The sequence below is a fragment of the Molothrus aeneus genome, chromosome 12, assembly GCF_037042795.1.
Source record: "Molothrus aeneus isolate 106 chromosome 12, BPBGC_Maene_1.0, whole genome shotgun sequence".
NCBI lineage: Eukaryota > Metazoa > Chordata > Aves > Passeriformes > Icteridae > Molothrus > Molothrus aeneus.
In genome coordinates, this window is record NC_089657.1 from 6,937,552 (window position 1) to 6,961,249 (window position 23,698).

At 39.1% G+C, this 23,698-nt stretch overlaps 1 protein-coding gene across 2 annotated transcripts in view; it reads right to left on the minus strand.

The window, feature by feature from the left end:
- Positions 1 to 3,601: 3,601 nt before the first annotated feature.
- ATXN7 (ataxin 7) overlaps positions 3,602 to 23,698 on the minus strand; it is an 86,714-nt gene continuing 66,617 nt past the window's right edge. For both annotated transcript variants that reach the window (XM_066557944.1, XM_066557943.1), the window contains 8 exons: positions 15,442 to 15,694; positions 14,534 to 14,796; positions 13,713 to 13,795; positions 11,743 to 12,008; positions 11,130 to 11,328; positions 10,144 to 10,265; positions 8,912 to 9,863; positions 3,602 to 7,782 (listed from right to left, as the gene is read on the minus strand). In XM_066557944.1, the coding sequence (XP_066414041.1) occupies positions 7,765 to 7,782; positions 8,912 to 9,863; positions 10,144 to 10,265; positions 11,130 to 11,328; positions 11,743 to 12,008; positions 13,713 to 13,795; positions 14,534 to 14,796; positions 15,442 to 15,694 (2,156 nt within the window). In that variant the 3' untranslated portion in view covers positions 3,602 to 7,764. The remainder of the gene's footprint in view (positions 7,783 to 8,911; positions 9,864 to 10,143; positions 10,266 to 11,129; positions 11,329 to 11,742; positions 12,009 to 13,712; positions 13,796 to 14,533; positions 14,797 to 15,441; positions 15,695 to 23,698) is intronic.

Here is a 23,698-nt window from a genome sequence, read left to right on the forward strand (position 1 = left end):
ACTTGAGGAATTTCTGTTTGGTGCATAAATAAATTTTCCTTTCCAGCATATTTATACATGACATGGCCTTAATTACCTGCATCAAAGTTTCCATTCAGCATATGTATTGCCATGTATTTCTTTAACTGTAAACTAAAGGGAATAGAAACCTACTCAAGAAAAATCAGGCTAACAGAGGCTTCATGCATTCCAGAGAAATCTTGCTGCTCTCTTAGTGTAGGTAAGAGCAGCAGAAAAAAAATGGAATTCCCTACTCTGTGTGGAAAATAAAAGCATTGCTAAAGAGTTTTAGTGCTCTAAGCTACTTGCAGAGCTATCAACCATTTTATCTTAACTGTTGCCATCATCCTGTGGGAGCCAAGCACTTCAGAATCTGGTGTTCTCTGCTCAGGTGGGTGAAAAATAATGTTCCAAATAAAAGTACATAATCCTAGTACAGCAAAGACCCCCCCCCTTTAAAGAAGATCCCAACTTGCCTGCACATTTCCTGGTGCCAGCCTACATCCTGTAAAAGAGGATCCAGGGAGAGCTTGGAGATCTTCTGGACAAAGATTTTTGTGCCACAGCCTGGTAGAAAAGAGTCACAGCAATTTTAGCTGAACCTTTTAAGGCTTTGTGCATCAGTCAGCCTGCATGCCATGCCAGATGGTGGCGGGATAAAATTCTGGGAAAGGTGAAAGGCAGCACCTCCTGAAGCCCACAGCTGGAGGCACACGCTTTAGCCAGCGTGGCTGTTCACATTGTTCTCCTGAAAAAGAAAAAAAACAATCTGATACACAGGTTTTCCAAAGAGCAGGAATGCTGAGGGGTCCAGGGTGGTCAGACCTTGAGCTGATCAAGGGCATAATTTTGTCTATTCTGTTGTTTTAAAATGCCTTCTTCCATCTCTATGTCAAATCAGAAGCATTAGAATTTCTACTTCCTGAAGTAATTTCAAGTTGATTTTTACTGTCCCGTGATCATGTTAGTTTTATATTCTGGTCTCATAGTTTCCCTTTATTTAACTCTAATTGTGAGCAGCACTCCAGACATAGGCCTTCATGCCTTGCTTTTGACACCTTTCCATGGATTTATAGTCCACATGCCAAAGTTGTACATTCTCTCTTGTAATTTAAGCTTGGGCAGTTCCTTGAGCTAATGCCATTCTCCAATTTCGCTTTGCAAGGCGGACTTGACCCTCTCTACAAGGTAGCCAGAACCAGACAGAGATTTCAAGCCACAGCTTGAACTTCTCTCTGCAATTCATTCCCTGCATTAATGGTGGGAAAGGCAGGAGATGGGGTGATTTAGGATTTGTTAGTAAAGCTCTGATAAAAAGCAGTGGAAATGTCATTTCTGTGCAGTTTCTGGCTCACCTGCCAACACCTCTGGTGCTTCTCTTGCTGAACACTGGGCTCCAGAGCTCAAGGTCCAGCCTTGCAGGCCTGGGACAGGGCACTGGCTTTAGGAAAAAGTCACCTGTCATGGACAGGAAAGGACTCAGGTGAAGGGACCTAAACTGCAAAATGGAGGACAAAAAACTCCCAGCACTGTCAGAGACCACCAAACCCAAGCAGCAACACAGTCCCTGCGGATGCTGAAGAAAACTTTTTTGTATCAATTTGGGCACAAATACCAACACCAGCTATTTCTCATAGGCTTAGACAAAGCTTTTTAACTGCATTTCTCAGGCTGTTTTTCCTCCTTGGCAATAAAGTTTCAATCCACATTAGTTTGAACAAGTTCCTTAAAGGTTTTTGAAGTTTGTTGGGTCAGAAAAACCCCAAGCATATGCCACTTATCCATGACAAAGCTCCCATGCTGCTTGTTAGGAAGGAATCCAGCGGCTAACACAGCTCTGAGCCAACGCACTGAAAAAAACATCCAGTCAAAATAAAAAGTCCCACGGTGGATCCTGCAAGCCACATGCATTTGATTATTTGTTGCAGCAGAACGTGATAATAACGCACCAAGAGGAATTTGCATTTTAAAGAGCCAGGGCAAGCAAACCCTCCTTTGGGTTGCTTTGGTAGTCGGTGTAAACAAGGCGCCCACGGAGCGGCGCTCCGGCCTTCGCAGAGCCGGAGGGCAGGCGGCCAACTCCGCAGCCCTGATCCCGAGCTGCGCAGCGCAGCCAGGGACGGGCTGCAGCCTTTGAGCCCAACACTGCTCCGCCAGGGAGAGCAAACAGCCTCGGGCTCCCAGGACGCATCTCCCCAGCTTTGATACTAAATGCAAAGGGCACTGACAAGATGTACAAGATACACAAACCCTACACACAGGGAACCTCTGACCCTGGGGTTTCATTGCATGCATTGGCAGTTTCCTACATCACCAAGTTACTGTCCCAAATATAAACTGGAGTATTTTCCTATGAGGCAGTAACTGATGGGAGGGAAACTTTTCCACCCGGTTCAGGGACATCTGTGCTTACTGGGTTCCACTTCAGCACCTGGTCAGAACTATTTTTCATCACTAACTCCTTTAGTGAGTGGAGTCACCAGAAGAGAGAACCCAAGGAGCAGCTCTGCTCTGCCCCTGGTAGGGGGGCACTGGCACTGCACTGCACCAAATGCAGCAAATGAAGGGGAGAGGGAGAATGTTCCAATTCCACAGAGCTCCGACAGCTCAGGGTTCCACAGAGTGAATGCACCTTTTTTCCCTTTCTTAACCTTGCCAGTTTTAGAGGACACTGAACCCTGTATAAAATGCAGTAAAATGCAGAGTTATTCCTTCAGTGTTGGAGCAGTCAGAGTCACGAACCTGCCTGAACACGATGCCAAGCACAGAGCTCTGCACTCCCACGCGCTCCGGGCTGTGGTCACTGGTACAGCTCTGCAGAACCAGCTGCAGCGCCAGCAGCTCGTGCAGGATGGCACAGGTGGTAAAAATTGATACTGGGAAGAAAAAGGATTTGCAAGAAGGGAAGACAAAAAAAGAAATTAAAATACTCAGTAGCACAAAAAGTAAACGTACAACTACTAAAGGTGCTTTTTATAAAAAGACAAACAAGAACTTGCCTGTTGTCTGAACCCTGTTTGTACCTTGCAGCATTTATCCTAAATATTATGAAAAACTTGTTTTAAGGGGGGAAAAAACCCAAACCAAAACAAAATAGACAGAATAAAGGAAGCTTTGCCACAGATGTCACTCTGAAGTCCTGTCCCAGTAACAGGAGCTTTACTGGTTTTACAAACTGCTCCAAAATCACCCACGACACACAAGTCCAGAGTCACGTGCAGAGAAAAGCTCTGCAGGAGTGTTTCACCTGCTGAATCCACACATTGGAACTTCAAACTGTGAAAACACAGAAGATACTTTTTTAGGAGGAAAAAAAAATCCAGGAAACATGACGACTCAACATAACCACATCTGGGGCTGTAAAGGCTGCTGCTCATTATTCTGATTAGAAAATAATATTAAGTGTGAACCCTAAGTAACAGAAGATCCTTTGCAAAGAAGGAAAATGCTGCAGAAGTGACAAAGGCACTGCTCAAAACCAGGTACCAGCCCCCCGTAGGATGGGAAGCTCTGAACCTACAGGGCTGACTCATGATGCTGAGGGACAGTGACAGAATTTGACCACATCCAATTCTCTGAAATTAGTTCACATAGGCACCAATACAGATAATGTTTTCCTTTAATAGCGAAGGATTTTATAATGAAGCAGAAACATATAATATATTCCATGCAACCAACCTCATTTATTGAAAAGTCCTAATTTTATTGCCTTGTTTAGTAACATGTTTGTTCAACAAACTAATCTTTTTCATGAAGCAAAGCACAACTTTTTCTTATAAATAGTATAAATTATTTTATTTACAGAAACTTGTTACAAAACAAATAGACTATATATTTATTTTTCTTTTAAATATCCAAAGTAATTTTTCTATCCCATGACATTTGTTCATGTACTATACAGCAGCCAACACAGAGTTCAGCTGATCAGATGCTCTTGATTATGTATACAAATTATCAAACTATTCACACATTTTACACAGGAGATTGCTTTTAGAACCAGGCTCAACACCGAGCAAGATGCTTCCAAGGCCTACATTCACATTGACATTATGTAGTGCTCATTTCAAAATTATCTTTAAAACATAAAATATCTTGCACAAAAGGTAAAAATGATTATTTTCTGCTGAACAGTGAAACATTTAAGAATCTTTCTAAGCCCAATTCCCTCCTCCAGGACAGAATGAGTAAAAGACGAGAGATTCCTTGGCAAGAGAACTCTTACAGGAAGACAACTGCCTTAGAAATGTCATTTGGAAATCACATCTTTATTTTTTTCATGGTTTTAAGAGGTACTTACTAGGGGTTTCTTCTTTGTTTTGGAATACCAACAATTTGGAACATTTTCTAAATTATTTGACTAACGAATATTGCTCCCCCCCTTCCCAAAATAAGACAATTAAATAAACTGCTGGTTAAAACCATATTTCAAACCCTTGGCATTATACTAAATATGAGTTATCAATGGGATTGTTCCAACAGAAGGTATTCAAATTAAAAGATTTTACAAAAGCTACCAGCATAATTTGCTTTCTTTTGTGTACCCATCTCATTAATTTCAGATATATAGATATATGCATGTGTGTGTATATACACACACACACACACATATATATTATATATAGGTGGAAAAAGCAAGCTCCAAAATTTCAACTGAACATTCAAGTCTTTTAAGGAGAAGCTGTCTAAACAGTCCAAGCTTAAAACTAGTTATATCAGGCACTTTCAGTTTTTCCGTTAGTTTTAAACCACATGAGACCCACACGGATGCGCACGCACACACACGCACACGAACACTAAAAAAAGAGAAGCAGTGTGTCACTTAGCTATGGATCTGCTGGGAGTCAGGCAACTGAGAAGCAATCAATGCCACATCAACCACGAGGGCTCTGGGCTCGGCCATCCTCGGCGTGGATCCACCCACTCCCAGGACAGGGAAAAGGGACACAGCTTTCACAAAACGGAGGCATCCCTTACATTGCAAAGTAGGCATGTTAACTATTGGCTTGGCAGTGAACCACTTCAAATTATAAAAAGGTATTTGCTTTTTTTTTTTTTAATTAATTAATAAATAAATACTAGATGATCTCAATTGTACCAAAACTGGATATAAGAAAAAAAGACCTGTGCAAAAATACATATTTAAATATGTACAATCAATTAACAAAATATGTCTTCTGAAATAGGGATACTTCAATATTTATAATAGAACAAGAAATTCCAAAATAAAGATACAAAAGTATGTTTTTTTTTCTTGTATAATTCTTTGTTCATCATTGCAGCAATTTTTTAGGTTAAGAAAACTGCAGGAGTCATAACGAGAAGTTGGAAAGACTATAAAAACTGTATCTCTTAAATTAATACCAAAATCTGTCTAGAAACAACCCAGCCACTGCAAATTCAATTTTGCAAGGAAAATTAATTTTAAGCTTCCTTAATTATTTACAGCAAGAGCTATGTGACAATAAAAGCTTCAGGAACAATGTTCTGCTTACAACCAAGATCTAGAACATAATATTTAGAGCAGGTCTAGGGCAGGCAGAATTTATGCTCGGACTCTTTGCTCCAGTGGCTCAAGCCCACATGGTGCAGGTGGCTGCACCCACTGGCTCTGGAGGAGCAGCCATCAGGAATTCACTTTGTACACATCTGCATGCTACTGAAGGAGCACAAATTTGCCATTTTGCTTTCAGATCAACAGAACCTTAAAAACCAGAGGACAGTTCAATCACAAACTCGCCAGCGCCCAATCTTACCAAATTTCTGTTTCCTTTACCTTTGTTTCTACCAAGAGTCAAATTGCACTTGTGACTGATGCTATCCTGAAGTGGAAGCTCTGCCCCAGGGACTTTCATCAGAGCATGGATTTCTCTCCAAACGTGCAGGATTTATTACACTTGGATTTCTTTTTGTAGCATTTCACTTTGGTTCCTTTTATTAAACCAATTGCAGTTCTAAGAATCCTTTCAACAGGGCATCCCATTAAATACGAATACTTTTGTTCCTGAAAAGTTGTCTACTGTTTTTTTTTTTTTTAAAGTTTGCATAATAAGTCTCTAGTACATTGCTTTCTCAGTGTGATCTTTTGTATCAATTCAAAGCTAAAGTGTCTGCATAGAGGCTTCTTGTTGTTTTGCTGTATAACAATGATTTCATAGGAAGTTCAGGAGAAACTGAAAGCATTGTTAGGTAAACAACTAAGCAACTGCTACTCAGAGTGGCTTTGGATTCCCTGATGTACTTACTACTTGCCACCAGAACGGGGAGAAGGCTGGGCTACGTGAACAGCTGGACAGGCTCAGATTGTCTCTTCTCAGCAATAGCTGATGCCCCTTTAAGGCAGAAAATAAAAATCTTCTTTGTTAGGATTTCATCTTCCTTTGCTTTGCCCCCTTAATAAAGTTTAGTCAGTTTTGAGCCTTTACCTGATGTTTAAAAACTTAACAAAAACATCCAGATGAGTCAAACCATAATACAATGAGCCCTTTGGCGGAATTAATTTTTGAGGTGTTTTAAGCAAGACAAAATACTTCATAAAAATTGGCTGGGTTACACAAAACTGTAAAGCCCCACACGCTCATAAAGCCTGGGTGGGCCTGGGATGACTGTGATGCACAAACCAGTGCTTCACAGTGAACTCTGCTGTCAAACTGGCATTTATTCCAGAATTTTGACTAAAACCAAAAAAATCTTACTGAGTGGTAGAAGACATCACACATCAAGAATTCTGTTACACAAACAAGGCAGAAAGAAACTGACTTTTATGGTTGTTAAAAAAGATTTAAATATTTTAAAAACTCATTTTTAAAAGGGCTGATTTTATCTGCTGGAAGAGGAAGACAAATCCAGCCTAATTTCATCAATACAGTTCTTCTTTTAAAAAAAACAAAGGCCTGTGGTATACAGTATAGGTCAATAAATAGGTTCTTTGGGCATAGAGTTTTAGAGGTTATTTGCCTTTGTCTGTTTGATATTTTTGGAATTTTTAAAGAACAAAATTAACTTTTCTTCCACAATAAAATCTCATTCAAAAGAATAGAAAATAGCTTTTGTATCACACAAATACGGAATTTTTATACTTGTTTTCTGAGCAGTGGCCTCAAACAAGTTTTTCTGGTTTTGTTGGGTTTGTTTTGTTTTAAACTCCTGATAGCTTCTTATCCCAAATTACCTGCAAAAGGCTGGGCAAAACAGACTATTTTTTGAATTGTGCTATTTTTTATATTCCATTAAAGGAACATTGCTATAAAAAACACTAAAGCCATATTCCCTTCTTGAGGGCTTCTTTCCATTGTGCCTCACACATTTTTCCCCTTGTCACGGGGTCCTCTCCATTGAGGGTGTCTGTCTGGTTAGCTATCACCTACAAAAGACACCATCAGTATAAAAATAAGTCCACAGTAATGTTTATTTCCCCCCAGAAAACATTCGTTTGCCCAGCCAAACTATGTCAAATAGTGGCAAGATGATGTACTCCTGTAAGGAAAATCTCACAGATTTGTAGCAAACAGTCCAGACCACTGTTAACACTGATAAGAGCAATTATGTGGCTGAACTTCATCCAGTGTCCACTTCTAGTATATTCACTGCTACAGACATGGCTTCAGGGAAATTCCTTGTTTAAGTGACAGTCCAGTAGATTTCCACACCTGAGGACCATGGGAAGTTGGGAAAACTCAAGGCATCTTGGAGTCCAGAAATCCAGATGGAGGTTTTGCTTGTAGTGAAAACTGTCCAGTTTGTTTCTCACCTCGGTGCCTTCAGCTATCAGGGACGGGCCTTCGGCTTGGGGGCAAGAAAAGAGAGAACCATCAGTGCAGGCACTGAAAACAAACTAAGTTTGTGGCTAACAAGAGCAAATTTGAGGGAAAATCTCAGGCACAAAGCAACCTTGATAACCTGAGGTTGGTCTCTCTGAGACTTGAAAATCCTCAGCTAAACCTCTTCCAAGCTGTAATGCTTTCAAGCATGCTTTCCTTCTTAGTTCACTCAAATCATATTTCTTTTTTACTTATATTGCATAGTTGAAATAGTAATTATTAGGTAAGTCCAAAAATAAATTCAGCCATCTGAAGGCTTTTTTTCTTAAGTAAACACACAAAAAGGTGAAAATCTTCCTCTGTGGCTGAAACTGAAAATTAAGAAACCACTCTCAAAAAGTTCTTACCGACCTCCTGGCTCTCCAGCTACAGTGATTTCAGTTTTTAGCAGCAGAGAAAACAAAGTTTCTTGGATTTTTGATCCTGAATACACTACTTTTCCAGCGAGATTTGTTTAAAAAAAAAAATCAAAACCCCAAACTAATTTTTAAAATGAGATCTTACATACTCATGAGATCTGCTTCCTTTATAGCATATCTATTTGCCTTACCCACTAAAAAGGTTTATTATCTGATTTACTACATTTAATCTCATTATTACTAAGAAGTTAGTCAATGACATCTTGGGATAATAGGCTTATTTTATCACAGTATCACAGTTCTGTTATCAGCATCATTATGTTCCACTTTGTAGAATGTTTATTCCTGACACAGAAACAAGGAGTCAGGCTGAGGCACATAGCTCAGTTCCATGGCAGGCTGGCAAGATTCTTTTTTAAAATTATGGTTTAAAAATAAGAGGAATTAATTTTATCTGAAAGCAATTCACAGGCAACAGCATCTAAGGAATTTGAAATATCCCATTTAAGGTTTTTCTTTCCTAAAGTAAAGCTTTTTTATTTAGAACATTTATAAAAGTCTTGAATAAATGTACCATAAAAACACTCAAAATGAGTACTGGACAAAAAGAAGAACTACCTTTTACTCCAGCAGGACCTGGAATTGGCTATCTATTTAATATTAAAGAGAAGACATGAATTACAAGTATGTGAGGAGGCATTTCATGCTGGCTCAGTTTGAGACAAGATTTCCTACCTGATGAAACAGAGAATTGTTCATCAGTCCTTGCGTCCCTGGGATTGCACCAGTGTGTTTTGCATGAACATTGTTCACCGATGTCAATTTGGCAACTTTGTTTGATTTGCTGCTGCTGCTGTTGATGCTGCTTGAACCAGGTGAGCACTTTCTTTTCTTTCCTATTAATTTGTCAAGGGAAGTATGTGAATGTGAAAAACTGCTGTGTGAATTTACAGTCAGCTCACTAGACTGATGAACAAAGGGCCCTAAGGAGAGCGTGGAGTCGCTGCTGTTCATCATCACACTCATTCTCTTTATGGATTCTGCAGGGCTCCCAGTTGGAGGACCCCTCCCTGATTGGTCATGTTTGAGGCTAACAGAGTTAGCTTTGCTAGTCATACAGTTGAGGCCAACGCTGTGGGACGAAGCTGTCACTGAGGGATGATAGGAGGTCCCAGAGTTTCCAGAGTTAACCACACAGTTTTTTCTAAAGGACTCTGTGGAATGAGAAGGTGCGAGCAGTGCGGAACTGTTTTTACGCTTCTTTCCTGAGCCGCCGCTGCTACTGACGCTGCCGGTGCTGTTACAGGTGCCACTGCCAGCAGGAGATTCCTTAGGTTTAAAAGATTTGCTGGATTTCATTTTCTGAGGTTTGCTGGCCATAGGTGAAGGTACAGAGGAAAGCACTGTAGGTGTTGAAGGGGAAGAAGACACTTGTCTTGATTGCATACTGCAGACGGGATCCACGGCGCCCAGAGCAGCGGGGTTGGCGTTGAGCGTTGTCCCGTGGGATGGTACCGATTTGCTGCTCAGGGACACGCAGGAAGGAGACACCAACGCTGGCGATGACATAACCGTGGTGGGCAAGAGGAACCCTGCTGCACTGACACCGTGCTGAGAAGCAGGCAGCAGGTTTGTCCGATGTGGGGCACGGACTGATGCTGTGGTACTGGATGCTGGAGGAATTTTCCTACAGGTGAACAAAAAAACAAAGATAAAACCCCACATAGTCACATTCTTCAGACTAATACCCACGTATCCTAATAATGCTACCTTAAAATGATTGTATCTTGGGGTTGATTAATGCCTCTGATTATGTTAAACTGATAGTTAATTGTTGCAAAAAATCTAAAGCACGGACCATTAACCTTCAGTCTGAACACAAGATTACTTTCTTTAACTAGAATCACAAGGTTCCATGTACTCCTACAACTACCAAGAAGAATCAGAACTCTTTCACTTCTACTCACTTCCACATCTGCGAATTAAGATGCTTCTCCAACATGAAGTCAAGTGCACATCGAATATGGTTCCACCGCTTGTCAAAGACGTAATAACCTCTTCCAATTTGCTGACTACCAAATGTGCAAAACTGAAAAGACATGATTTTTATTGGTGTTTTCTACTTTCAGTGACAACTCTCTGAATAACAATTTGTTTATGATAAATATGCTTTTAGATGTTTAAGTAGAAGATAAAAAAAATAAATTAAGAGTTTTTATGTCTATGATCCAACAACAATTTTAAATTTTTGGCCTTGGTATATAATTTTCTTGTCTTCTGATACTCCCATACTTAATAGAAGAAGTCAAATTTGATTTTAATCAAATCCTTTGATTAAACAGAGAAGGTTAGCAGTATGTCTGTTTATGTATAAACATTATACACAGGGACACATATTTATGTAACATCTACTTCTGAGGATCTACCAGCTACCAGCTAGAAGTTTGTTTCTGAAAAGAATATAATTTGACATCCAGGGCAATAAATTTGATTTTAGTTATACTAACTAACTTTTGTTAAAATTTAAATATTAAAATACCTTACTGCTATCTTTAACATGTTGGTAACTTGAGTAAAAAATGTATGTGGGTGTGGACAGGGGAGTCCAATAAGAAAATTGCACCAAAAAGACACTGTTTACTTATTCCAAAACCACAGCCCTTTAGAGCAGTTAGCAATTTCAACTTTAGTATTCTGGCATTTTGTTTTCTTTTAGACTGGGGAAGTGAGCTATGAACACATTTTTTTAGCATGTTTATTTTGCAACTAGTTAAACCTTCTCTGCCTACTAGGCCACAAAATAATTTTCTCAAAATATAGGGAGGGGGAAAAAAAAGAAAAAAGAAAGAAAAAAGTATCACACACCTCACAGAAAACCACCCCTAAAACCCCAAAGTAACTTGTTTACACAATTAGAGCCAGAGACAGACTGAGGTTAACTTTGCAAACGTACAGCGGCTGGTTGAGGATGATGACCTGAATAATGACAATCCAGTTTTTCAACAGGCTCTTCTTTTTCATCACATTCTCCCTCATCACTGGATAACCGACATGCTGGCTCAGCTGCAGGCAAGGGAGGGTGTGGGGACTCGTGGACAGAAGGAGACTCACTGGGGGCATTTCCACTGTGCTGGGCTGGACAGCCTGGAGGCCTGGCAAGGCAAGCAGTAACCAGGTGTTATTGAACCCAGTACAGTTAAAAATTCCACCCTTTAAGTGCTTATTATTACTGAGAGAAAGAGATCTGCATTAACAGATCCCTGGTGTTGCCCATGGTCTTGCAACCTGCCAAGGGCAAGCACAGAGTATGGTGGTACCCCTGGAAAAGCAGCGTTGCCCAATTGTTGCTCAACTGCTTCCACTGATTGCAAGTCAGCTTTTACTACTTCAAACAGTAGTTTTACTACTCCCTCCTCACCAGGAGTTGCCCTCAGCAGGTAATTGCTAATTGCAGACAGGCACCAGGCCTGCAGCAAACACACTGCCCCATCCAACAGATCCATATCGCTCCCTCATCAAGCTCCCAGTGTTCATTTCATACCACTGCATCTGCAGATTTTCCTTACCTTGGAAGACTGGGGGGGTGAGGTTTGGGTTTATTAGGTAATAAAGGCTTTGATTCTGTAAGAGTAACTCCATGAGAATTTTGGTGCAGCTCCTGGGAAGTTTTAGTAGGTGAGGGATGTGGTTCCCTGAGAGGGGGCATCTGCTGATGATGATCCGAATGTCGAAGAAGTTCCTTTTCCCTGGTTTTGCTTTTGTGCTCAGCTAACAACACATCAAATCGTTTTCTTCGACCCTGTACAGCCCTCCGCTGGGTTAAGGAATGTGTCTGCAGAACCAGGAATAAATCATTAATCCCAGGCTATGACATTTGTGGAAGTCAAACACTCAAAACATGTGTCAAGAGCTCCAAAACAGAGAAAATCATTACAGTCCTGGTTTAGTAAACAAATGGAAATACGACTTGGAAACAAACTTTAAAATTACTTGGTGGATGATTATATCCTTGTCTGATACAGAATAACAAACCCAGCAATTTGGTAAAAGGCTTCTTTCAAACTTCTTTTTAAAAACCAAACTGCCAAATTTTTAATAAGGTTAAGACTAGAACCAAAAATCATTTTTACATTGATATTTCAACCACCAACTCCTGCAAAACCAAGAAGAGAAAATATTTACTTCCACTTCAAAAACTATTCAACAAAATAATGTTTAAAATCAGACTTTAATGGGAGACCTGAAAAATATTTAGAAAAGTACTGTGCTGCCTCCTATAAACTAATATATTCCTTGAAAACTAATGTAATCAAATAGATATTGAGGAATTCAAAACATCCAGCAGAATCCAGAGTCAGGGAGGACTCAAAGTTGAGTGTCCTGAACACTACAGACAGTAAGATGTGTATGTGTATAAATGGCACCAATCTAAGTAAAGTGAAGTAAATGGGAGCTATTTTTCTGAATTGTTTAAGTCAACATAATACCTTTTTAATATGGCACAAAGGGTTTGATTTGGTTCTTTTTAGTAGGTAAAAAATTTTGTCACATAATTCAGACACAAATAGCAATTCCAAAAATTATTTTATGAGTAGTATATTCTAAGGACTTCCTGAGAAATTATTTTACTCTTTCTTTTTACCTTTTGATTTGCCTATTTCTCTTGTAAAATCTTGCAGCTTTTCCCTCCTCTATTAGCAAAACAATTTCCTCCCCACTGTAATTCCAAAAGGGCAATGTGTTCAAGTTCAGTTCCTCTGGGTCATTAGTGCCAGCTTCATGTACCTTTGTTCTGTAGGTGGTTTATTTACCAGACCTTTCCTAAACTGAGGGTAGAGCTGCTCTGCAGGAAAGTACCAAAATATTACACAAGTGCAGGGGATCTGGATTCTTGGTTCCTTGGGAGCAAGTGACAGCCCTCTGTCCCCCAAGGGTTTTGGAGCCAGAGGAAACATTTTGTGAGACTGAAAGTTTTTATGATTGTTTAATTTAGAGTTTGACCTCTAGGTGTGCTCCATGGCTCTTTCATGAGCTGGCTGCAGCAGTACAACCAGCAGCATTAGCATTTACACAAATTCCTACCAAGAACCTGCTGCAGACTGCTGGGGGAGAGGAAAGAGCGTGAGAAGGGAAGAGCTTGAATTATTGAAATCCTGCATAAGCAATATTTTCAATGCTTATGAGGAATTTTAAAATTCATGATCTACAACTGGAAGGTTACTCCCAAAAAGAAAAACACACCGCCCCTGCTACCTACATGTAGAGTGACACAGTTTGTTCCATGTCAACATCCATGTTTAAAGGGTTTATACAAAAATACAAATCTCCAGGTTACTTTGAGAAATGCTTTCTGAATAAATAATTAACTGAACTTCAAAAACAATTTCTTCTTGGTTCTGAGCAATATGTTTTGAGAGGTACCACTTACAGTGGTAATTACCAACAGCAAAAATTTGCAGTTCTCCGTTTTCTATCATGTTCCTCAAGAATTTGAATAAAAACTTCAGATAATCTTATCCTGATTCAGTTATCCTACCTTGCATGTTAAAGACCTAGTACAAGGTTTCCTGGTTTCCACATCAATGACACCACAGTATATATCAGGATCAAATTCTCTCTCTGTCAAAGATACAGTATTGAAAAGTTAGCAAAAGACATTTTGTAATATTAACATTTAGTTTTATCATAAAAATTAATCATATTGGAAACTTCTAAAATATGACACAGGCAAATGTACAAATAGAAATGCACAATAAAATTGTATAAATGAATTTTTCTACACTCTCAGCAAGCTTATGGTGTGCTGAAATACAGATCTCAAGTCCACAAACACCTGTAAGTGTCCTCAAAGGAGGATTTGATGCTCCCTGTTAGGAGCAGAGATCACCATTATGAATTGTGACAAACAAATGGTGGGATTTTGTTTGTTGGCTTTGGCATCAAGAACTTCTCTACCATTCTACTAACACTTAAAGTAATTGTGGTAAAAGGTATAAAGAGCAGACTGGGTTTGCATTTTTCAGTTTATCAGGTGCTAGTTTTCTGTGTACATTTGGACCTTCCATATAGAAAGAAGGAAACTGAAACTAAAATCTTTGGAGATAGTAAGAGTGTAATTTTAAAACTGTCAGGACTGACAGGCATTTGAGATCTGTACAGGTTTCTGAAAGGAAACATCAATTTCAAGGTGTTTGCATCCTTAAAGTGTCTGCCAAATTATAGATTTAAATTATAATATTTAAAAACTCTTACTACAATTTACAGTATTACAGGAGTTTTAATTTACTTCTGGAACTTATTTCCATATACATATTTCTACTAAAAGGAATATAACTAATAATAATTTTAAAAAATTACCTGACAATCTTTTATGTAAAAATTTCCTATTATTCGTATTTTCTTCAGGTTTCTTTTCCAAAAATGGAGGCACAGAGAGAAGACCTTTACCATTCAGTATCTGTCCAGGGGAAGGCAAGGGTGGCTTTGGTATTGAGGGACAATTAAGGCCAGTCTTTATTGAGGAACTCACAGTAGTAGAACAAGTTGGACCAACAGCAGCTTTCAGTTGGGCACCATCTATCTTTGGATGAATCTTTTCCACTTTGACAGATGGAGTCATACTGTTATTTATGAAAAACAAAGACAGAAAAATTGGAAAAAAATAAGCTAAAATATGTTATTATTTAACAACACTCTGATCTATTCCCAATATAAATGCAAACCTTCCTCCTACTATCTTTCTAATTTTCACATTTCTTATGATATCCATTATCTCTCCTGTCCTTTTTTCCCTGACACTTCAGAGTGTCCAGGGACTTCAGAAACCATTATTTCCATTCATGGACAGAGAGCATCACTGCAAACTGTCCAAAGCAACTGCAATGGACCCATTATGTCCAGGGAGAAATGCACCATTCCGTAGCAGTAAATTTTACCAGCATTGCTGTCATCTCACATGTGGAGGTGAAAAACCACCTGAATCAAAGCTAAAACTCCCTTATGATCAAAGTATGCAGATTACATCAAAGAATTAGGAGCCTCTAGTAAAATGACCTTTATTCATGATGATTTAAGATGCAGCTTTGCAAGAGTTCTTCCTCAGCACAGATATGAGCATTAACTATAACCTTTGACTAAGCTGTGGGAAAAGATCCGGAGGAGTTTAAAATGATTATCTTCTAAACCAAAAACACTCTGAAACAAAAGGAAACTTTCTTGACATAGCAAGTAACGACATTTAACTCTCTCTCAAAAGGCACACTCACATTTTGTCATGGGGAGCTTTGCTGTGCTGTACCGAATGCAGTAACCTGTTGTTTCCGCTGATCTGCAGCTTGTCTTTGGGTGATTTCAACAACTTGGAATTTGATGATGATGCACTAGTACCTCCACTGGATGAACGACTGCTCCCACTTCCACTGCTACCTTTGTTTTTTGAAGGGAAAGATGAAATGAGGGAAAATACTGAAGAGGAGGGAGGAGTCAAAGGCGGCTTGCTGGAGGAGCTGTGTCTTCTTTCTGAAAGAGTGAAAAGGGGTTTTAAGCTCCCATATAGAAAGAATTTGTAAATACTTCATGTCAGTTACTCCATTAGCATTTTTCTTTTATTGTCTTGGGAGGTTCCTGCCACACACAGAGCATAGAGGATTCAAGCCTCTCTGTAATCCATGAGGTTCCACTCAAGGCTGGTCTCCAGAGGGTTACCAGAATCTCTTTGAGCTTTGGGAGCTGCACATCTCAGCCAGTAAAGCTTAGCTCTCCCTCCATCTCAAACAATCAGCTCTGGACCTCAGACACACAAACCCAAGAGAACCCTGTCCTTAGGCCAGGGAAACCAAAATATCACATTCCCTTAAAGGATAAGAATTATCTGTAAGTATGTCTCCCAATCACCAAAATTATATTGAATCCAACATTTTCACTTTTACTTCATGACAAACTTCTGGTATGATCTACCAGACCTCCAGTATGAAGCACCTCTGGGAACATCAGCTCAAATACTGACCTACACTGGGCTGGTTTTTGTTTGGTTGGGTTTTCCCCTCTTGTTTCTATTTAACAGCAGCATCAAAAGCAGCAACAGATACTCTTCTACAAAAACCTGAGTATCTGAATTAAGAGAGGTCAGATTCCATCACTGGACGTGTTTTTTAATTAACACCAAACCATGAAAACTTCTATGTTGCTAGCACCAGTTCAGGTAAAAGTGTCTTTTGTAAGGGTAGTTCTTTAGAAGCATGAACTCTCAGAACACCTGGCAGCTCCCAGCTCTGCCTACACAGACACGGTGATGGACCCTGTGCTCACTGACACATGGACACCTGTGATTCCTCGAGGATCTGTGTCATCAACACCTTCTTAAAAGACACTTCTGGCAATCAAGTAAATGAAAACCAGAGATCTAAGAGACACAAGAAAGAGGTCTGTCAGGGGAGTGCAAAGGCAGTGGTAACACCTCTTTTGCAGCCAAGTATTGTTAGATGTGCCCAAATCCACCACAGATCAATCTCAGGATCACCTTACAGATTTTGACTCGAGTGAACTGTGGAAGCAGCAGGCTACTTATGAAGCTACAAATAGAGCCAAAAGTGACAGCCAAGTCCAGTGCAACCTGTGCAGAAGCCTGTGACACTCTGGGAAATGTAAATTAGTACATCTGTGTTCTATGACCTATTTGGAAGTAGCACTTGAAATGTGTTCATTAGCTTAGAAAAATTAAAATAATGAATTAATACAGAGCTTGGACTAAGAAAGAAACGGAACCAACTCCTGTGTGTTTCTCTGTTTAACTGCAACAATGGGTGCAAACTACCTAACAAATATTCTGCAAAATTTTGCAAAATACTCATCATTTCTGGATTGGTAATTACCAAGAAGTGGAGAACTCAAGTGTGAAATGCCCGACAAAAATAACAAACAAATTCAGCAACTTATCATCCATCTCAAGGAACAACTGCTTTACAATTGTAGTATTTAAAACAATTAGTTATCAAAATCATCCACTTAGTTTTCTAGAACAGCTGCCACTGAAGAGACAGTAAATGAAATATTTTAGCATATTTATGCTCTAGTAAATGCCTGTGCTTCTAGTATGACGCAGTGCTTATTGCCAAATGGCTTTTTATAGCAATGGCAAGAATCCCTGAGCGGCTCTGTTCAGTTTCTATTTGAGGACCATTTAGAGTTCAGTGATGCTACACCCTGTGACATAATGAGAAATCTTACTCAATGCTCTTCCACATTCTGTATATTTAGAAAATTCAAAATCCAAATGCTTATGACAGTTACAAACAATCTCAAATAAGCCAGTGGATGACTAATGCAATCCTTGGGAGTTTGTTATGATGATGTTGTCTTTCTGAAGGAAGTGAGAGCATTACTTTCTTGAAAAAAAACCTAGCAGATGAAAAGAAGAAGGGACTAGAATAAAACTGACAACCTCCTTGCATTCCATCAATTAGGAAGAAACTAGACAAAATAGTAATCCCAGCTATTTCTCTTCTGGCAACTGCAAACTGAGATGCTACTGCTATTTGCACAAATGTTCATTCTACAGGCTCAACCAAGTGAGTTTAATAGAAAGTGGTTTAAATTGGTGGTAACAAAAAAAAAAAAATAAGCTAAGAGAACTAAGGCTGATCACACACAAGTTTACAGTCTACCTGTCAGAGAGGATTTCCATATACAGACACACCCAGAAAAAAATCCATCAAATTAACATTTTTAGAATTCTGGGACAATTTCTGAAAGAGATATTGTAACACTGCAGGGCTGTGAAATCTTCACTTATCACTTCTGTGCATAACCACGACTTATGTTGTCTATCAACAAAACAAGAAGAATTTTCAGCTCATTTTTCATAACCTGACTAGACCTACTTTTTTTGTTGACATACATACAAACAGAGGTAGGGCTGCTACTACAATTTGCTTATATTTAATGTTTTAGTCTTTTTATAACATTCATGGTTTTAAATGAAATCTACTTAAGAACTGCTTTGCAAACCATGTGAAGAGCACTGAAGTCTCATCTTAATAGAGAAAACTAATATTATTTTTGAAACCAGACGTGTTAAGAATTGCATATTTGATCTCATGAATATAGTTACAGACAGATTGCCACAGTTTTTACTGGAAAAATGACTACACAAACTGGCACTGAATAATCAAGACCACCATGCTTTTGATGCTAAGCATATTACAATAATAAATTCTACTAATCTTCTGCCAATTTAACATAGTTCCCATTTGTCATTAATTCTGTCTCAGCCCGAAAACATTTAAAAATATAACTATCTCCAGGTGTTCAGTTTTCAAATTTTAAAGGCTCCAATCACATCCCTTTCCTTCACATAACTCTTAAGAGGAAAACAATTTCTTAATGTCATGATTGCTTATGTAGCAGATCAAAGTGACAGTCCCATTTCTGTGCCTGTGTATGATGATTCTAAATCCTAAAATTTAGGGGAAATAGGGATTTTATTGTGTTTGTTGCTTGGGTTTTTATGTTGGCAGGGTTGGGTTTTTTTTTGTTTGGTTGGTTTTGTTTTTTTTTTTTTTTTTGTTGTTGTTTTGCTTTTTAAATATTAGAAAAAAATAAGTTTTGGCTTTGGAGAAAGAACCCAAAAGTCTTCCTTGATGCCACAGCACTGGAAAGAATCTGATCTAAAATGACAGCTGTGTTTAACACTAAACTTTAATAGGCAAACTCCTCCTTAAACACCTTTGCATTTCTACAACAGGTTTGTGACACTGTGGAGAAGGGCTGGACAGAGTTAGAAAGCTGTGAAGAGAGATGGCATCCCATGTCTCTGCTCCATGACCAGGATAACTGTTAACTATCAAGTTGGAAAAACACAGCATCTCTGTGCTATAGCTGAGCAAGTATTATATATGCATCAAGGCAAAGGACACAGGACTTCCTGATAAAATAGATATTGATAAAATAGATCTCTTCCAGAGCTTAAAAAGCTTTACCTGGCCCTTAGTCTGACTACCAATTGTCTTGGGTTTACAAATCCTATTTTCCATTGTCTATTTCCTACTAAACATGTAGCAATCTCTGACAAAGTGCAAAAAAGTAACCTAGAAGGGGCAGGAAAAAGAAAAAAGATGAAAAAAAAAAAAAAGAGAGAGAAAGCTTCTCATTGTGTTTGGCTACTACTGCTTACTCTTCTATCAATGAGTAAACAGTTGGACTTATTGTGATTCATAACTTATTGCTATATTAAAAGACAATATCCTTTTATAAAAAAAAATATTTTTCATAAAATGACACTTTCTTTGCTGCATGCTTACAAAAAAAAAAAAGAAAAAATTAATTTAAGAGCAACAATAATCTTAAAAATTTAAGACATTCATCCCAGGTTTGTACTTATTTCAGAAAAGCCAGCAAGTATTTTGTGCTGTTCATTCTCTCTGGGCATCAATTAATAGCTTTGGGCAGCAAATACAAGATGTACAGATCAAGTTTCATAAACCCATTTTTTTTATACCGACTCCTTACATAAGTACTGGGCAAAAAGTCAAAGTGCCCTGTGTCAGTGCTGGTGCAGCTGCAGTACAAAGCACACCCAGGAGCATACACATGAGTTTGGTTCAGCTAGACATGCTGGAACTTCAGTGAACATTCAGAAAAAGAGTTAACACACATTAAGAGTATTGTGTAGAGTAAGTGTTAGAGTACTCCTCCAGCTATTGGATTAGATGTGCATATTGAAACAAAGCATTAAAAAAACTTTATGCTTAAGTAATTGTTATTTCATGTCTGTATCACAAAGTGTAAGCACAATAATCATGAAACTTAAACTTGTCCTTTTCTCTAGCATACTGAGCTACTGTGTGTCTTGTCATCTGAGAAATTTAGACAGGCATATTAAAACAAACATCTTCTATCTGAGGATAAAAAACTTATTTTCTGTCAGTAAGAGTATTTCTTCCCTAGAATAATGGAGACCCAGTTGGAGAGCTAATTGCCTTTCTCCAGCAAACTAAGATCCATGACATGACAGCAGAGCACAGACACTGCTACGGAAGGGCACCTCAACATAGCTCCAGATTTTACTCAGCAAGCAACTAAAATCTCCTTTGCAGCTCTCGTCCTCTAGTCTAGCTCTGATCTCAACATGACAAAGATAAAAAAAAAAAAAATTAGGTCCATGAGGATTTTGCAGGAGAAACTGGGAACTAAAACAATCACAGGCACAGCAGGCAAATTACTCCTCCTTTGCTGCCACCCTGGCAGTGTGCAGCTGCTTGGTCTGTGCAGGAGCTTGATCTGCTGCTCACTCACTTATTGCTGCTTCATTATCCTGCTCTAATCACGGGACCTAGATACCAAGGATTCTGCCTTAATCTTCCCCTGATGTCCCTTTAATCATGCCATCAATTCTGTGCACACTCTAAGTCAGGATGAGGTCACTCCAACTGTGTGGTGTTTGATCTTACACATTCAGCTGAACAGAGAGGAGCTGAACAAAGCCATCTTCACTTCAGCAAGGTTACAAACCAGAATATTGATGGAGCCCAAGCAACCAGGATGACAGACCAACAAGGCCTGACAGGCACCAGCGCTATCTGTCGTGTCCTGAGATGCTTTGTCTCACTGTTTCATAAAAAACCATTGGTTTGCATCTGGCAGCTGATATTACTGGTTTATCAGTGTTAGCAAAACCACAAGAAGAAACCAAGTGAAAGTCATGTATGCTTGTAGCACTAAGAAACAGCCATATATAATATCTTTTAAACTGATAATGGCCAAGCAATACTGAGGCAACCTTATGTCTTGCACTTCCTCACTTGAGAAATACCCAGCACAGTAAGTTTATCATTTTCCTAGACATTTATTTTGGAGAACTAAAATCTACTCACAAGTGATCACTGTGCAAAGTATGTTCAATAAAGGTGTGTTGAATTATGCATAAACAGGGTCAGTTTTGTTGCTGCCATTGAAGAAAAGAGAGGGAGAAATGGAAAGTGATCATCCTCACTAGTTAAGATTCTGAATGCCAACTTCAGTACTTTGAAATATTTCAAAGAGGAGATAATTATGTAACTATAATTTAGGCTACATTATGATTTTGATGGTATAACTACAGCACAGCCAGGATGGGTTTTAATTCTCTAGTAACAGAGAATTACTACCTGGAGAGGAATGCCATCTCCTCTATGGTACCTGCTGCAAAACAGCTCCAAACCCAGCACACCTTCCCTGACAGCCAAGATTGCCACCACAGGAAAGAGTGAGGAGCAGATTGCAAACACAGTTATTAGGAATATAACAATAAATTAATGTATTTAAATAAATAACCTTCAAGTATCTCCCTTTCCCAACTGCTGCCCCTCCACAACCAGTTTTCTCTGTTTTCCTTTTTTGTTACTAATCCTTTCAAAACCCCCTTGTATTCAGCATGCAAATGGTTCTGTAATCAATTTCCACAGGATTTAATATTCCTCTGTAAAATACATGGGTTTTCCAATGAAGCATCAAGCACAGTGCCATCCCAAGTCTGCAGACAGCCTGGGCTTTTCTGTGTTGTGTAGTGGCAAACTGGAATTAAGGACACTCCCATCAGCTTGGCTTGAGCTATTCAGAGCCCCCTCAGACCAGTAAAACTCTTCAGAACAGGGTGGGAAAACTGAGAGAAGCAGGACACTAAATTATTCATGGAGCAGAACCACAAGCAAAAATGGAGCCAGGGAGACCTGGCTGTCAGAACATTTCCCCTCATCACCCAGAGAAGGATGTTCACCTCATCCTCCTCCTTGCCCAGGCAAACCCAAATCCAAGGGCTTTAACATCCAAGCCCAAACTTCTGGTACAGTTCCCCAATGAACTTGCCAAGAAGTGTGGTCAGTAACTGTCCTATAAATCTGTTAGGCACTGAAATACAAATATGGCAAAGTTATTATGGAAGGACAGTAGAGTGTCTCAGATGGTAATGGGGCCATGGAGAGATTACAACATCCACACTATGAACAGTAATCTCTGTAGCCTGTTAATGACACAACAATACCTGTCTGATTAAAAGGCAGGTATTGAGTAAGTAATTCTTCCACTATTAAAAAAAATAATTCTTCTTTGAAATAAACTTCAGAAGAGCCACAGTGCTGACAAACAAGAGCATCAAACAGACAGGGGTAAGCAGTACAGATCAGCAGTGCCTCAAGATGCACTGGGGGTCAGATTTGACACTCTGGGTCAGCTTTCTCAAAAATACAAGACAACAGTTTCCCAGCTGCTTATGTTTACCCTGAATGACAATAAAGAAAAGTTTCAGTTTTTCAAAAAAAGGTATAAAGCAAATTCAAAATAAATACCTCATCCCAACATTATTCCAAAGTTTTTATTAAACTTTGGTAAACAAAAGATTAATAAAGAATGGTGTGTTAAAACATGCAAATAAAAAAGGGACGAACCACCACCTAATTTCTGCTTTTCTCCTAATTTCTGCTTTTCTTGCTCTCAGCTCACTCTCTACCCAGAAATTAGATTTATATCTCTAACACCACGTTCTTCCTCTTCAGCAGCAACAATGTTCCTGAGAAGACCTTATCACATAATATAATATTGTCATGACTTCAGATGAGCTCACCTATCCAAATGCCTGCCTGGCTTTCATCTTCCCAATGCTTCTATTCACACCAGATTGGGAATTAAATGTTTTCCCCTGTAGCTATTTCTTTACACCTATGTTGACTGTCAGACTTAGTTCTGCTACAAAAGAAAAGGTGCTGACAATGAAAACTTGCTTAACAGCTGTTAGTGACCCAAAATACAAAGGGGGCTACAGCTAACTGAAGTTCTGAAGATGGGTATAAAAGAAAAGCCTTGAAATGGAAAGCTCTCCACACAAAAGAGATCAACAAGAGGGAATTGACTTTGAGCGTGGAAATGGGAGGAAATATCACGGGGTATACACAAAAATAGTGATGTCAGCCAAGGAAATCACATTCTTTGATTTTGTCACTAAGAAACTAGAGGATAAAAAGACACTGAGCACAAATATTTTTCTTATGTACTGCATGACTAACTAGTGACATCCACTGCCATGATACTAGAGCTTTGTAAGATTAAAAACTAAAATATAAACACGTACAGAGCTATTTGAACTGGCCAACCTCAAAGCCCCTCTCTGCTGATGGAAGTGAGAAGGGAGCTCCCGGGGCTCTCTCTGATGTCACACCCATGTCTCATCTGTCACACCTACAGATGTGCAAACCCATGTGCTTCCCTTTGGCAAAGAGGGCACTCCACACTGAGGGGCAGTGCCCACCTGCAGGAAAAACTCAAGAAATGAGAACAGCACGGGGTTCTGCCTGCACTGCTAGCACCCCTCTTTCTGTTCTGAGGTTTTAAGCACAAAATGTTTATCTCTTTCACAATGGAAAAGGATGATGGGAAGCAAATCAGTGGTATTGCAATATTTTTCAAATTTACAAAATTTGAAATCTCTTGAAATGTAACCACGCAATTTGCAACATCGGTAGAAAGCAAATAACTTGGTTTCTTCTTTTAAGTCAA